This window comes from Saccostrea cucullata, unplaced genomic scaffold, assembly GCF_032062105.1.
Source record: "Saccostrea cucullata isolate Sc308-1 unplaced genomic scaffold, CSIRO_AGI_Scuc_v1 ctg18, whole genome shotgun sequence".
Taxonomy (NCBI): domain Eukaryota; kingdom Metazoa; phylum Mollusca; class Bivalvia; order Ostreida; family Ostreidae; genus Saccostrea; species Saccostrea cuccullata.
The window spans coordinates 178,246-195,989 of record NW_026932065.1 but is presented as its reverse complement, the minus strand read 5'-3'; the positions used below and the strand labels follow the sequence as shown (position 1 = coordinate 195,989).

The 17,744-nt window shown below is 32.9% G+C and overlaps 1 protein-coding gene across 1 annotated transcript; it reads right to left on the bottom strand.

Annotated features, from left to right (window-relative positions):
• Positions 1-6,112: 6,112 nt before the first annotated feature.
• On the bottom strand, positions 6,113-16,910 carry LOC134234396 (uncharacterized). Its single transcript, XM_062716458.1, has 3 exons — positions 16,412-16,910; positions 12,674-12,817; positions 6,113-9,303 (listed from the first exon to the last, which is right to left on the bottom strand). The coding sequence occupies exons 1-3, from the start codon at positions 16,677-16,679 to the stop codon at positions 9,095-9,097; spliced, it is 621 nt and encodes a 206-aa protein (XP_062572442.1). The 5' UTR covers positions 16,680-16,910; the 3' UTR covers positions 6,113-9,094.
• Between the last annotated feature and the right edge of the window lie 834 nt (positions 16,911-17,744).

The window sequence follows — 17,744 nt, the reverse complement described above, 5'->3', positions numbered from 1 at the left end:
CCAGACGATTATTTTTTGCTCCTGTAATCGAAGATTCGGGGATATATTTCAGTAGTTGTGCCCTGCCCGTCCGACTGTCTTGTCTGCCTGCTTGTGTCCGCAAAAAACTATAAAATTGCCCCATAACGTTTGTTTGGTTGGAGCTATGGCTTTCATATTTCAAAACTGCATTTGTTGTACAAGACCTTTCTTTGGATACCAACATATTTGACCTCTTGACTTTGACCATGGAGTCTAACCCAAAATCGCAAGAATTTACCCAACATTAACCCTGTTCATAACTTTTGAACAGGTGCTATGGCTTTCATACTTTACATGCATGTTAATTGTGACAAGATCTCCCTTTGGACACCAACAATTTTGACCTTGATCTTGGAGTTTGACTTGCATTTAAGAAACTTCAATACTAGCCATAAGCTATCATATTGGGGCATCTGTGTTTCACATAGACATACTTTTGAATAATTTATAGCTAGCTTGGTCATAAATTCTGAACAGATAGTACAAATGTACTAAGGACCTCATATTTCGCAGGTATATCCCATGTTACAAGGTTTTCCTTTGGATACCAACAATTTTGACCATTTGACCTTGAACTTGGAGTTTGACATACTTTTGAAAAACTTAAACCTTGGTTATAACTTTAGAACAGTTGGTGCTAGGACTTTCACATGTGTACTTCTTACGAAAGTTTTTTTTCCCCATTTTTTTTTTCCTTTTATCCTGACCTTGGAGTTTGACTCACGTTTTAAAAACTTTAACCTTGGCTTCAACTTTTTGATAGATATTAGGGCTTGGGTTTTCATATTTCACAACTATATTTCATAGAGACAAGTCCTTTCTATAGGTACTTGTAACATTTTTTTTTTAATCTTTTAACCTTGGAGTTTGAATTTTTTTGTAACTTCTGAAGTTTAACCTTTGCAAAATGCTGTCATACGTGGACACAGTGTTTCAGAAACAATGTTCAGGGCTATATAATTTGATTCATGTGTATTAATAAATTTCTAAATCTTTGGAACACTTCTATATTGATTTGACCAGAGCTTTATTCAGTTTTCTTTTACACTGTACGCAACTTCATTTGCCCCTGTAATAAGAATTTTGAGGGCTTCGGTTATACATATTTACATGTATATCGTTTGGCTTGTATCATATGGGTGACAAGACCTTTCCCTCAGCACCAGTAAGTTTGCCCCTTTGACCTTAACCTTGGAGTATGACCTACTTTTAAACAAATTTAACCTTGGTTATAACTTTCAAACAGTTAGTGCTAGGGCTTTCATACCGGTATTTCATAGGTGTATTTCTAGTGCCAAGAACATTCTTTAGGTACCTTCACCTTGGAGTTTGACTTGCAGTTGAGGCCAAAATAAAAAATACCTTTGTTTCCCCTAACGCGACCGACCCAATTAAATCGCACCGACTGAAAAGATTTTTTAAATAAGATGATTCAATAATTTTTTTTATTGTTAACCAAGTTTTATAAAATACAATTTCATCAAAATCAGTTTTTATCAGAACGGCCGACATTGTTCTACTGTGATTTTCAAGCATTTGTTGGAAACAAAATGACGTAAAAACAGGGCATTAGCTCTTCATAAAACAATGGCGAGTCTCAATCTTATGGTTTTAGCAGGAATTTCAATTCTTCACTCTTGAAACAATTCGGTAATAAAATTACCATGACTAATTAAGAGTGTTTCGGAGGTGTCTTGGCGTCTCCATGTGAGTGAATAAATTTTCGAAAGTGACGTTAAACAACTAACAAACAAACCTGTCTTTGAATTTAAGGTACGTAATACATGGTAAGGCCCGCCTCATGAGTAGATGAGGGGCCCACCTAGTGAACACATCATTCAATTTCACTGCATTTTTTTAAATTTGAGTTTTGATCTAATAACCAATTCATCTATGTTCCTATGTTTACTATATGCCATTATGGAACCATATAGGAGTTGTTGTAAATATGTCTGCATATTCATCCTGATTAATATAATTCAGATGTCTTTTCTTTACGTTTCTTCCTGCCTTTATTTAGTGGTTAAACTTCGTGACATTGTATATAGCATTTTTATCATTTGTAGATTCGGTTTGGTTCAATTAAATATTGTTAACATACTATTTTCAAATAGTTTTGAAATCATGATTCAGCTTCCTGAGACGTTCAGTGTATTTTTCTTTAATTAGGCCCTTGAAGTTTGGTTGTTTCTTTGCTTGTAATCCCTTCGAGATTTGTTTGGATGACATTTCCCATTGCTCCAAATTTAGACGTACTCAGCACTTTTTTTGCCATTAAGCAGTGGGGAATCTTTTTTTGAGCCAGCATCTTCTGCGACACTGGACATAAGTTTTTATGGTCCCCTTTGAAGGACCATTTTCAAGTTACTCATTGGGATTTGAACCTGCGATTTAAAATTAGCCACTTACTTCTTATCTCCAAAGCAAAATGCTTCAGCACCACTGCAAATCTCATGACCCTCAAAAAAAGTACATTGATCGTCTATAAGCTCTGCAGGCTGATGGAAGGTTCGAAAAAATATACTCATATGTCTAGTCTTTGCGTATTTGAGAATCTTGTCTATTTTATTCAATTTATATAAATGTAATGGCCTGAGATATTTCACAGGTTCAACTAAACAACAGTTGTGAATTAATTAATCATGAACTTCACGATACTTAGCATTTTGTTCACAAATCGCTTTCTTCTGTACTTTTCTTATTATAAAGGTAATTTTCCATTAAATTTTAGAATGTATTTTCAAAGCTGCTGTCAGAAAATAAAATTGTTTGTAATATCTACCTACCGACCCAACTTGGGAATTTACTGTCGGGTTAGGGGAAACAAAGATATTTTTAATTCCGGCCTGAGAAACTATTCATTATAACCATTGTCATGTTCTGCCATATAAGGACATCAGTGTTTTTCTGCCCCGCCATGAATATGGCCGATGCATATAGTGTTTGTCAGGTCCGTCATTCGTCCTTCCGTCACACTTTGCGTTTCCTCAGGTCAAAGCTCAGTTTCAAAGGAACTATTCAAGATATTTTCATCAAACTTCATATGCTGATAGATATTGATGAGAGCTATGCAACTGCATCAACATTTTTAGACCTTGATCTCTCCTTTGACCTTGACCTCACTTTTCTTAAATTCGTGTTTAGCTCAGTTTTAAACATACCGTTCAAGATGGTGTTATCAAACGTTACATGTTGATATAGACTGCTGAGAGCTATTCAACTGCATCAACATTTTTGACCTTGACCTTTCCTTTGACCTTGACCCCCCTTTTCTTAAATAAGTGCTTTGCTCCATTTTAAAGATAACATTCAAGATAGTGTTCATCGTCGCAAACCACAGCCAAAATGTACGATCATCTCCCATTCTCGCAAACCACAGCCAAAATGTACGATTCTCTCCCATTCTGGAGAAAGCTATATGCGGACTCCGGACCGTGGCTTGAGACGATGGATAATGTTATCAAACTTCATATGCTGATACATACTGAAGAGAGCTATTCAACTGCATCAACATTTTTGACCTCAAACTTTCCTGTGACCACACTTTTCTTAATTTAGTGTTTAACTCAGTTTTTAAGAAACCATCCAAGATATTTTTATCAAACTTCATTAGCTGATACATTCTGAAGCAAGCTATTTAACTGCATCAACATTAACATTTTGACATTGACCTTTCCTTTGATCTTGACCTCACTTTTCCTAAATCAGTGTCAAACTTCATATGCTGATACATACTGATGTAAGCAATTCAACTGCATCAACATTTTTGACCTTGACCTTTCATTTTACCTTGACCTCACTTATATCAAATTGTGTTTAAGTCAGTTTTAAAGAAATCATCCAATATATTTTTTATCAAACTTCATGTGTTGATACAAATTGATGAGAGATATTCAACTGCATCAACATTTTGACCTTGACCTTTCCTTTAACCCTGACCTCACTTTTCCTTAATTAGTGTCAAACTTCATATGCTAATGCATACTGATGTAAACAATTCAACTGCATCAACATTTTCACCTTGACCTTGACCTCACTTTTATCAAATTGTGTATAAGTCAGTGTTACCATTCATAATATTTTTTCAACTTCATATGCTCATATATACTGATGAGAGCTTTTCAACTCCATCAACATTTTTTGACCTTGGCATTTCTTTTGACCTTGACCTCACTTTAAAGAAGTTAGTGTCAAACTTCATATGCTGATACATACTGATGTAAGCAATTCAACTGCATCACTTTTCAAGATATTCTGATAAATATTTCATACACTAATACAAATTTTCATGTTACATTACTAATATACCCTCAGCGGGGCATTCATGTCCTATGGACATATTACTAGTTTAAAAATACATCTTGTTTTTGAAAAAGGTATTTTAAAAGTTGAACAAGAGGCCCATGGGCCACATCGCTCACCTGAGCACTGTGGCTAGCAGAAAAGCAGAAATTAGTTTATTATTGAAAAGTTTAAACCCAAAAGTAGTCCCAACCATTCCTTAAAGGAGAAATGGTATAATTTGTACAAACTTGAATCTACACTATCTGAGGATGCTTCCATATAAATATGACCAATCATGGCTTTGTTATTCTTGAGAAGATTTTTAATGAATTTTCCTATATATTTCTATGTAAAACTTTGGTTGGCCATTGTGGCCCCGCCCTACCCCCGGAGGTCATAATTTGAACAAACTTGAATCTACACTACCCGAGGATGCTTCCATATAAATATGATCAATCATGGCTTTGTTATTCTTGAGAAGAAGATTTTTAAAGAATTTTCCTATGTAATTCTATGTAAAACTTTGCTCGGCCATTGTGGCCCCGCCCTACCCCCGGGGGTCACGATTTGAACAAACTTGAATCTACACTACCTGAGGATGCTTCCTTTAAATATGATCAATCATGGCTTTGTTATTCTTGAGAAGAAGATTTTTAAAGAATTTTCCTATGTAATTCTATGTAAAACTTTGCTCGGCCATTGTGGCCCCGCCTATCCCCAGGGGTCATGATTTGAACAAACTTGAATCTACACTACCTGAGGATGCTTCCATATAAATATGACCAATCATGGCTTTGTTTATCTTGAGAAGAAGATTTTTAAAGAATTTTCCCATATATTTCTATGTAAAATTTTGGTCGGCCATTGTGACCCCGGCTTACCCCCGGGGGTCACGATTTGAACAAATTTGAATCTACACTACCTGAGGATGATTACACATGAGTTTCATCTTTCCAGGCACAGTGGTTCTTGAGAAGAAGATTTTTTAAAAATGCCATTATTTTTGCACTAATTCATAATTATCTCCCCTTGGAAGAGGGCATGGCCCTTCGTTTGAACAAACTTGAATCCCCTTCACACAAGGATACTTTGTGCCAAGTTTGGTTGAAATTGGCCAAGTGGTTCTTGAGAAGAAGATGAAAATGTGAAAAGTTTACAGACAGACGGACAGACAGACAGAAGGACGCCGGACAAAATGTGATCAGAAAACTCACTTGAGCTTTCAGCTCAGGTGAGCTAATAAAACACTACTAGTCAGTATGTCAATAAATTGCAAAGAATTGTTAAAAAAAAAAATCAAAATTTACCTGTGGGTTAAGATTGGTATATGTAACTGGCACATGAAACCAGTTGCTTTGTGGATGTTAAATCACTAGAGCAGTTTTATTGCAGTTTCGCTTGTATACCCCCTTCTCCAGCATCGAGGGCTGAGAATGGAGTGGGGTGGTCAAGGTGTCACAAGGGAATATATTGTAGAAACATGGGGTGAAATATGTGGAGATAACAAACAGTATTCAGCTCAAAAGTCCATTAAACATTACAAAATAGGAGCGGGGCAAACACAGATCAGGATAATATTCTATAGAGCAAGACTATAAATTTCCCTTTATTTTGCAATACATGTGTGAAGGAGACCCACTCCTGTATCCCCATTTCACCTATGTTTCCCTTATCCAACCCAAGAGTCTGGTTTGTGAAGTTTGCTCTAATTCAATGTAGATGCAGCACCCAACACAATACTTTAAATACCTAAAAAATTCCACTACACAGCCAGAACTGCATGAAAATAAAAAGAATACAAAAAAGACAAAATGATGGACACTTTTATTCTATACTACAAAACTACCATAACCATTATAATGTAAATAAATGATCAGATACAATAATGAATTTGTATAGTATTAAGACGTATGTGTTATCTAAAACATAAGTTACATGTTAACAAATAACATAAAATCAGTGACACAGGCTAAAATGGGGTGTAGAAAATAAATACAAAATTCTTTTATGTTTAATACATACATGTACATGTAGTTTGGGTGCTTGTGAGCTTGTATGCCTTTGTTAATATTATGTAAACATAAAGTACAGACAAAATAAATTCAGGCAAACAGACATTCACACATGTCCTGAGCAATGGACTGTGACCCCTTTAAGATCAGCAGTTTGTTTTAAGAAAATAAAATTGTTATGATTCCATTCTTCCCATGATTAAATGTTGGTAAAAATGACAGTTTTTTTTCCTTCATTTAAATGCTTAGATAAAAACAGGATGCCCAAAATTAAAGACAGCAATAAACTGACGAATGTCATAATAAAAGATGGACATTCGAAAATGTAAAAATTTGAAAAATGAGAAATATTTATCTTATTTTATGCTAAAATTTTTTTTAAAGAAGCTTGAAAATTAAAAAAAATTGCTAAGAAGTTTAACATGAATTACAAAGCTTAATTGACAAAAAGATGTGTATAAAAGATAAATTAATACACATTAATCTGGAAGACATTTGTTTCGAAACTGCATGATATGTCTCAGTAATACATAAATTCAGCTTTTCAAAAATTACATGTACATATAAAAATATGTTCCATCATCCAGGAATTACCTGGTAATCATGGGAAAACTGAATAAATACAAAACTGAAAATTGATCTTTCCCAAAATGTTCAAAAAGTACACAAATAAATAAAAAATATCAAAGTGAGATTATTCACAGATATACGAGAATTTCCACTCAAACACTTTCACTTCTAAAAACAACATTACATAGACATCGAAGTGAGCAGCACCAATAAAACATTTACGTTTCATGAACCAATGACAACACACAAAATGAAATCCACAAACTCTTGCGTATTATTCATATGACATGTTTATATCAAGATCTAATCTTCCCTTTGACAGGGAATTGAAACAGAACCCAATTTAACACTGTCTTTTTCTTCAGAATAATACAGTCAAACCCCTTTCTCTAGAACTTGATGGTCTAAGAAAAAAATTGTTTGTGGTGTCCAAAACTCAAATCTTAAATCAATATTGAGATTATAATACACGAAGATTTCAACTTGCTTCAACATAATCATTTTATTTGAGATATCAACTAAAATATGTATCTTGTCAATAGTAAATTGAGAGATGTGATTATTTAGTCTACTATTAGAGTTAACAAAAGACACATGCTACAAGTAACAGGTAATTGCACAAATTATTTTAAGATTATTTTTTTTTATTTGTACAAGTGCAAGTTATTACTATTAATGACAATTTTCTTTTGTAAAGCTCCTACATGCATAACAAGTAATTTCTTTATGTAATAAACAATTGCAAAAGTGCTATCGAAAAAATATGAAGTTTTTCACTTTAAACACTTTAAGGCACTTAAATTAAAAGGGAAAAAGTTACAGTTGTGTCAGTTCAACCGGTACCTTAATTGTTCTTAAGTATACACTTCAACGATATCAATTTATAAAGCTATCAAGATGAATTTTGTGACTAGATGATTTTTAGTTATATAGATATAGCTATGTTAAATGTCAATAAATGTTGAATATAAAATAACAACTATATAAATATTTAAAAGTTAGTGTGATATTTCTGATAAAAAAAATCTATGAGTATCAATAACTTTTTTTAAGAAGAAAATATTGTTAGAGTTATCTGCCTTGAAGTTTGTTCACTGAAATCTGTAAGTTTTCTGTACAAAGTTTTGGCACATTCATAATGTTAACAACTAGCTTTCTAAAATTACCCTTCCCTTAGGAGTGATCTTACATATAAAGCATGACTGAAAGTTGCACATTTTAAAGAGAATCTGAGTATAAATTCAAATTAATTTACATGTTATGTAAAAAACAAATGTTTCAAGTCAAATTTATAATATTAGTAAAAAAAATGTCTGAGTCACAACCACATATGGGATGATGACATGTATGTACAATAAATACAATTCATGAAAATCTCAAATTATACATTAACAACCTGCCAACGAGTCATATATCTTGCAAATTTTTACAACATATTAGTTTTCACAACAGCAAGGCACTTACTTTTACAACAGTTTGATATGTTCTCAAAAAAAGATCTGATTTCATGCAGTAAAGAAAAAAAAATAAATGAGTTAGTTAGTTGAAAATTACAATATAAATAGCCGGAAGATGAAACAAAAGATTCTAAAAAATGCTGCTTTTATTTTAAATGCATAGTGTTTGATATGATTTTCGATTCTTACAATGATACAAGGCATATGAATCACCTGGCTGTACATCTGCACCAATATATCTTTGCTTAGCTACATTGCACAGAAAAAATTAAACAAAATGATGATTTTGTCACTTATGCTCACAGTATTAAAAATACACTGTACACATACCATTGCAAGTTTGTTATAAATGTAAGTTCATTGTATTGGTTTTTGCAATATATATACACATGTGTGTATTGCTGCTAGTATTTCTCATAACATTGTACAAAACAAAAAGAAAAACTTAAATGTTCTAACTTTTCAATGTCATTCCATAACCATTACATAGTAAGCACATGCAGTTTAGACTTCTTTAAGAACCCTATTGTGCTATCCAAAAAAAACCCCTAATACATGTATAACATTTTGACCAAAAATCTGATACAACTGATAAACATAAAATTTTTCTTTCCTTGTTAACCATAAATTTTTTTTAGAAAGTATGACATGTTCCTAATTCTGAAAAAATTCTTTAATTTATTAAATGCGTGTTCATAGGCAATTTAAGTAAGTAAAATATAAGTCAAATCCCAAATCATTTTGACCTAATTAATTATATTCCTCCTCATTTCTGCCCACACAGAAGTAGAGTATACTGGCAATAAGTGACAGTGCAGTGGACCCCACAGCGACCCAAAAGCTCCAACCAAACAGGAGGATGGTCTCATTCTCACGATTCTTTGTTGTAAACACCTCAGCCTTGTTCCTAAGGTAAGCCTCTGCTCCAAATAGTGAAATAGCCACTGCTAGTAGGAGAACTGTAAAAGATGGTACAAATTCAATTTGTTTCAGAAATAAAATTCAAAGAAAACATATTGATATTACATAATATTCAAATGATACACATGATACACATGTACATAATTTTTGACATCATATCTTCAAAAAATATAGCCACCATCACTTATTATTAAGACTCTCATCTTGCCATACCAAGGACATGGGTGGATTTAATTTGTGACTTTTACAATACATGTATATGTTTATCACATTCTTTTACACAAAGTCCTTGGACTGTCTAAAATGAATGTAATTTTGTTTGGCCTAATTAGGCATATTATAGAAACATCTTGGACATTCAACAAAGGGCTCAAAAATTAATTAAAACACATTTTCAAACAAGGGATGTTAAATTTGTAAAACACTTATGCCCCCCTAGCCCCACATTGGAAATTTTACAAGTCCAAAAGGGCATAACTCTGTCAAAAATGGTGCGATTGTACCCAAAACAAATCTTGACCTAGATATTTATTTGAAAAATCTGTATATTAAATTTCATTTCAGAATGTGCAATGGTTGCCAAGAAAATGAACGGAAACTGCAAATAATTGGAATTTTTCGAAGTCTAAGGGGCATAACTCTGTCAAAAATGGTGCGAACATACTTAAAACAGAACTTGATCTAGATATTCATGTGATATATCTGTATACCAAATTTCATTTCAGTATGTGCAATGGTTGCGAAGAAAATGAATGGAAACTGCAAATAATTGGAATTTTTCTAAGTCCAAGGGGCATAACTCTGTCAAAAATGGTGTGATCGTACCCAAAACAGAAATTATTGACCTAGATATTCATGTGATATATCTGTACACCAAATTTCATTTTAGTATGTGCAACGTTTGTGAAGAAAATGAATGGAAACTAAGTGGACCAACAGACAGCAGCAAAGCAATATGTCCTCCCTTCTTCGAAGGGGGGCATAAAAATACTTTCTGAATGGAGATTTTTTTCTCTGTATGTTATATCGCAAATCAAGGCTATAATTATAACAGTAATAACACCCATAAAATAAACCTAAAAAGGAATTCTCTCACTTTCTGGTGTACTTCTGTCACCACGTGCCATTAATACGTCTTGACGATGATTAGACAGGTGTAAAACTAAGTCCCCTCCAGGTGCCTCTCAGGTGGGGCAGTAAAACGCTAAGAACTTAACTGTTAACTGTCGTCAATTAAACATTACAGCATTTCAACCATGTAAGCACTTTTTATTGTCTAGTCGTTACAATTCTCCAAGTTCTAGGCAATGCCTTGTGTGAATGTTTATTAGGTTATTACTAGGTAATGTGATTACGTGATGGATGATAATTAAGTCTTTTGGAGATGCAATGCAATTTCGAAAATGACAAAAAATATCAACTAAATTTTATGTAACTTGTTCATTATTAAACGCTAGTGCCTTTATAAATAACATTGAGGGATGTTCAGGGGGAAAATGTGATTCAATGAAAAACACCATAGAAAACATGGCTCATGTGCTATGTAAAATGTTTCCATAAAGCCAACATTTCTCATGTTTTTACACACGATTTTGCTTTATACCTGTATGTAAATCTGAATACCTATAGCTTTGAGGATGATTTTGGGGGTTGAATATGAAACAAAGGAAATGGCCTGATAATATGCATGTATGTAAATAATGGCAACTGTAGAGCTTCTGACAAGAGTTTTGAATTATTGAAGCTTTTTTTCTGAAACAGAGTGATTTTCCCCTGCTGCCAAACTCCAGATCTCTCAGCAAAAAGATTGTGCAATAGAATTTCTCTGATAACTCTTAAATTTTTATCACTTGTAAAATCTTTTCCAAAGGTTGCATGTAAAGGGTTGTCCTAAATATAGCCGAGATAATCTTTTTTTTTAATGGAGTAGCCTATTTAAGCTGTTCTTAACAAAGAAAACACAGACACACACTGCATCCCATCTGGTCTTCCAAAAATTCAAAAAAACTGTTAGATGTTCAAAAATTTCATTTTTTAGGGGACTTTCCTTTTTATTTAAAAATAAATCTAAAAACAGTTTAAATAAAGATGTATATTAAATATATGTACAATGTATATATTTTCAATAAACTCGAAAAATGTGTTCGGTATAAAAGTAACCTATTTTGATACAAGTTTTAAGAATATTCTTAATCAACTTTTCTTCAGCAAAAAATCCATACTTTTAACAAACATAAGAGTGTATTATTCAGATGATTTTTTTTCCTGCTATTAATGATTTTTTTCTGGGGGAAAGAAATAATTGGTTTTTAAAAATGTACATTTACTTGCCAGTACTTGGCAATCTGTACTAGTTTATCAGAACAAATTAATTAAAGATTATTTTCCTTCTTCCTTACAAGTCTATTCAATATATCTTTTTTACAATGCTTCTCTCTTACTTGTGCCTGAATTCGATGTAATATTTAATCATGTTACTTTAATATAGGAGAAACTTCCTCCTCTTTTCAAATTCACCTTGTGGTTCTGAGTTTTTCAATCTGGGCTTTTAATCTACACAATAAACTGGACATGCTGTATGCTGATAGATTTATCATTTAGTACATATGTTATTAGCTTTGAACTTGTTGAAATTCCTGTTTCATTGGTTAGCAGTCTTTTACATGAGGGTTTCCTCTGAAAGTTATCCAAGCATTACCAGAAAAAAATATTAAATTTTTATTTACTAAAAAATAAAGTACTTAAAATCTAATTCAATAAAACTTAGGCATAATGATAATTGAAAAAAAAATATTTTATTTACCAATAGTTGTATGTAAATACCTTTTCTGATGTATAATTATCTCAAGTTTTTGAAGCTGTGTATTCAATATTCATAACTTAAGATACAAAACAATCCTATTGTGTCATGTATAAAACAACTTGTAGAGAATATGTGGCGTACAGTCCAATCAAAAGTAATTAACACTCCCAACACTTCCAAACTGTGGAATGTGTTATTATGGTTTTTATGAAAAGGACATAATATCCCAAACTGTGACAATAATTTATCTTTAGACATGTAAATAACTAAATATTAATATTTACATCTGAAATATTTACCACATTCCTTTTTATTTGAAATTCCCCATTTTTTCTATAAAATTCCTCCTTAATCATCCAGTTTTTCTGCTAGTGAAATATGAATATAACCACTGTTTTATTATTTGTATGAAATATTTCTCTCATCCAATTAATAAACATAAAATCATTAATGATGACATCTATAAAATATCACACCTGTGCATACTGAATATCATGGGGGAGTTTAAAGATGATAAACAAAGAAGTGGATCTGACTGTTCTGACACAGTAAATCTTTTGTCTTCTAAAGAGTTTTTCTAAAACATAGTACACCATAATACATACATGTAAGATTGGCAAAGGCTCCGGTTGCTTGGTATGGGTTACATCCCTTGCAGGCCCAACAGAGGGAGAACAGACCAATCAGAAGAGAGAGCATGGAACTGGCTACGGCACATGACATCAATCCCTGGACGGCCTTGAACCAGTCTACAAGGTCAAAAGTTCACACATATTGGCAACCGAAATCTACACACATTAACAACTTCTAAGAAATACCATGCATATAAAACAAAATATTCCAAATTCATATGGAATGCATTAATCGGAGATTTTTCATTTACTTGTGTATACAATTTAGAAACATATACTAGGATATTTTTTATGACATTGATCTGTGCTAACACTGCTTGTGTATTTGCTCTGTTGATACTTATGATGAAGGCCCTGCCACACAGCTGTTAAATGTAATTACTTCCACAACTGCTTAGTCTTAGCTCTTAGCTTAGAGGCTCATTATAATTGAAAATGGATGTACACACTGGAGATACTTTTTTTTATTTGACTTGACTCTTGAGGTACATCTGATCAGCATGAAGAGAGAACATGTAAATGTTCTCATTTGACTGTTAAAAGGAGCTCTTGATCATTTTCATATTTTTTCTTGAGTAAGTTTTGACAATATCACGAATATCACTTAAGAAGTTAAGTATGTACTTTGTTTATGAAAATCAAAATATGTGGAATTAACTTATCAGTTACCTCACAGGATTACAAAAAAGTATCAAAAACTGTAAATATACTGCTTTCTAAACATCAAATGATCAATCATTTCATTTCAGATTGTCACACACACAAAAATAACTCCTTATGCCTGAATAACAAATCAAGAATGCAAATTTATGTACTTCAGTTACATACACCTTAAATTCAGATTTCACCTTGAGCTATTTGTTTTTGAATTTAAATCATCAAATACACAGTGTATGAATAACTTGTGCTAAACATTTTAACAGTCTTGAAAGATAACAAGATCTCTTTGTTTATTAAGCAAAACTGAAGATAAAACTCTTGACATCCATCAAATGATTGGATAACTGGAAAATCATGAAATAGTTCAAATTTTTAACTCAAAGCCAAAGAATCAAAGGTGGTGTTTTTGTTTTTGTTTTTGTTTTTTTTTGGTCACATGCCTACAGGTGGCCATAAGACCAAGGCAAGCTCCATCTTCAACATGTTCAAAGCTCAAAGCAAGTACTATACTTTTATTGAAACACTGCAGTCAATTTCTCTGAGTCAGATGAGACTATCTTTTTGTATTCAAGTACACACATAAAGGTTCAGTTTGAGCAACATTCCTTTCTTTTATAATTATATTTCATAATTTTAAACTATTAATACAAGAGATGTTTGTAAAACACTTATGCCCCCCTCCCCCAAAATTGGAATTTTCTAAGTCCAAAAGGGCATAACTCTGTCTAAAATGGTGCGATCCTACCCAAAACATTTCTTAACCTAGACATTCAGCTGAAAAATCTGTATACTTACTATACTAAATTTCATTTCAATATGTGCAACCTCTGCAAAGAAAATGAATGGAAACTGCAATTAAGTGGAATTTTTCTAAGTCCAAGGGGCATAACTCTAACAAAAAAGGATGCAATGGTACCCAAAACATTTCTTGACCTAGATATTTATCTGATATATCTGTATACTAAATTTCATTTCAATATGTGCAACCTCTGCAAAGAAAATGAACGGAAACTGCAAATAAGTGGAATTTTTCTAAGTCCAAGGGCCATAACTCTAACAAAAAGGATGCGATCATACCCAAAACAGAACTTGACCTAGATATTTATCTGATATATCTGTATACTAAATTTCATTTCAATATGTGCAACCTCTGCAAAGAAAATGAACGGAAACTGCAAATAAGTGGAATTTTTCTGAGTCCAAGGGGCATAACTCTGTCAAAAATGGAGCGATCGTACCCAAAACAGAACTTGGCCTAGATATTAGCTGAAAAATCTGAATACCAAATTTCATTTCAATATGTGCAACGTCTGCAAAGAAACAGAACGGAAACTGCATATAATTGGGAATTTTCTAAGTCCAAGGGGCATAACTCTGTCCAAAATGGTGCGATCAGACCCAAAACAGAACTTGACCTAGATATTTACCTGATAAACCTATATGCCAAATTTCATTTCAATATGTGCAACGGTTGTGAAGAAAATGAACGGAAACTAAATGGACCGACAGACCGACCGATGGACAGCAGCAAAGCAATATGCCCTCCCTTCTTCGAAGGGGGGCATAAATATTTAATGGTTTACTAGTATCAAAAATTTTCATGTTTATTATTTTGTCAAAAAGCTGCATTTTTTATCTGTTGTATGTTGGAGCTCTAGCTAACCTAACATTCATTCTATTTTTCATTTTTTTTTTTGTGTGTGGTTACCTTTGGAAGTGATACTGAAGAAATATTGAAACTTAATTGTATTGTGCACTAGATTAGTAGATATAAATACCTGTGTGATCATTGATCAATATAAAATTATTTTAATTTTTATACAATTGCAGACATTTTTCATTTTCGTTATTCCAAAATTTACTGCAATATCAGGATAAAGTGTTTCTTTGCATCAAATATCGATTTAAAGACTTGATTTTACTTGCATCCATAAATCTGGATCATTTTTATTACAGGTTAAAGCCGTCAATATAAATGAATTCAAAATGTGTTGTCAACACAATATTTACACATTTTGAGAATTCATGGTGAGCAGCTGATACCATATAATAGAATAGGATCATACTTTCAACAAGAGAAAATAGGTCTTACAGTTACTTAATCTGGAAGATTATATGGATTGAAAATGTCAAGCTCTATGATTACATTGTGGAGGCTGGAATCAAACCCAGGCCCTCTGAAACACCAGAAGGTGCTCTTGAGTCTTCCAAAAGGACTCTCTGGCCAATGGTGATTGAACCTGTGTGTCTGTCTGATGTCTGCCCCATATCCAGGCTATCGCTAATCCGAGATCCCTCTGACTCTAATCCCTGCTTTTTATATTGTGATAATCCCTTAATCCGAGATTCCTCTTACTAAAATCCCTGCTTTTTATATTGTGATAATCCGAGATTCCTCTGACTCTAACCCCTGCTTTTTATATTGTGAAAAGTAATCATAAAAAAAGCAGGGGTTATAGTCAGAGGAATCTCAAACAAGCCATAAGGCCATCCCCTGTCAGGTTTTTCACCTCTATCTTTTCTATAGACATGCTGTGCAGCCCCCCTCCCCTGAATTAATATTCACTAGTTGTTCTACCAAATCAGACTATCACAATGGGCAATTTTAACTCAGTGAGAAATTTCAAATATAAAAAGTTTGGCCTAATATTGATGTCTCTTCCGGAGAGACAAGAGTCCAAAATTTTTGTCTCAATTAATCATGATGAGAACAGAGATTAAAGGTAATCAAACATGTCTGACTTCCTTCTGCAGCTGTACTGTCTCCCATTTCCCAAACCTTTTTGAAACTGTTTTCTTTTGTATTTGTGTGAAACAGAATATAAATCAATAGAAAAAGCCAAAAGGTTAATCGCTGAAATAAAATAGTGCAATTCTCATCAAAAAATCCTAGAGTTGTGCATAACTCAATTAATGAAATTTTAGATGCACATCCTTTGTTACTCTTTTTACATACAACCAGGTAGGGGGCTGTGTAAAATAAATATTTACAACCGAAGTTCCAAGTACCTGCGGTAGTAAATAGTAGACAATGAAAATGACACCATATACCTGGTAAATTCTTTTCAATGGCAAATTCATTAGCGAAAAACCATTGACAGTTGTTAAGGGAGCCTGAAGAAGATGGCCCCCCTCTACAGTTCAGCCATAACCCACAATCACAGTCTGTAGCTGAGCAATCACAGACGTCCACTCGCTGATTTTGTCCGCTCGTGGGAACTCTCACGTTTAACCAGTTAGGCGTCGCAAAAGACACAATAGTGCCCACAGTTGTGACCAAAACACATATAATCGCCGTAATGACTAAACAATTCACCATTTTGTCGAAAAGTTTTGGGCCTTTCTCTCACAAAGATACTTGTGTTATCAAAACTTCCGTTCCAAGATCTTCTTCGCACTATTACTTCCGGTTTACAATTTCACCAAATATGTCGTACGTCAAACTGGAAAAGAAAACATTCGCGTCCTTTCGAACTTTCAAAAACAATTTGAGAAGTTGTAAACATTAATAGATGTTTCTCAAGGATATCTAATTGTTGATTGAATGCATGGCTGAATAAATTACCTTACTTATCTTGCTGGGGCACAAGAAGGGGTATTTTTATCATTTGTAAAAAAAATATTAGTCAACTTGTTTCTTTTGTTCGCACACAGAACAGGGACATATATTTAAGAACCAAGTTTGTACATATGTCTCTGATAAAAAATGTTTGAGAGTAAATTACTCATCAAGTTCCCACAATAAAAATGAAAAAAAAAATCAATTAAGGATATCTGATCCTCAGCCAGGAAGGACAACTCCAAAATTAATTTTTAATTTAAAATGCAACGATATGAAGCTTGAAAATGAAATTTTCTCATGCAACAATTTTCACTTTATTCATCTTTATATGATTCAAGGTTTTTGGAAGTCTCAGAAAAGGTCTTATAAAAAGTTTACATTTGTACCCTATAAAAAGAAAAAGAAATCCAGTTTTAGAGAAATGACATTTTCTTGAATCGAGCCTTAGATACCAATGCTTACATGTTATTAGCATACTATGAAATTAGAAGTGATTTATGATGTCTTGCAATGATAGCAAAAGCCGTTTATACTATGTATTCTAAAACAAATGAAGGAAAAAGAGCACATAGAATACAAAATAATTATAAAAATCATGACAATTTCTCTAAATGCCTGGATACCTATTGTTTTTTAACCTAAAATATATTTGTTGATCAATTTGCAATTAGAAAATGCTTATCTGATGTTCTTATTCGCTTTTTCTGAATATATATTGGAGATTTGACAATTTTCCTTATATAATATGATTAACTTTAATGTTTAGCTTTAAAGAAATACTGTGGGTAAAGTTACATTACTTTGTTGATTTAGAGGTATTTT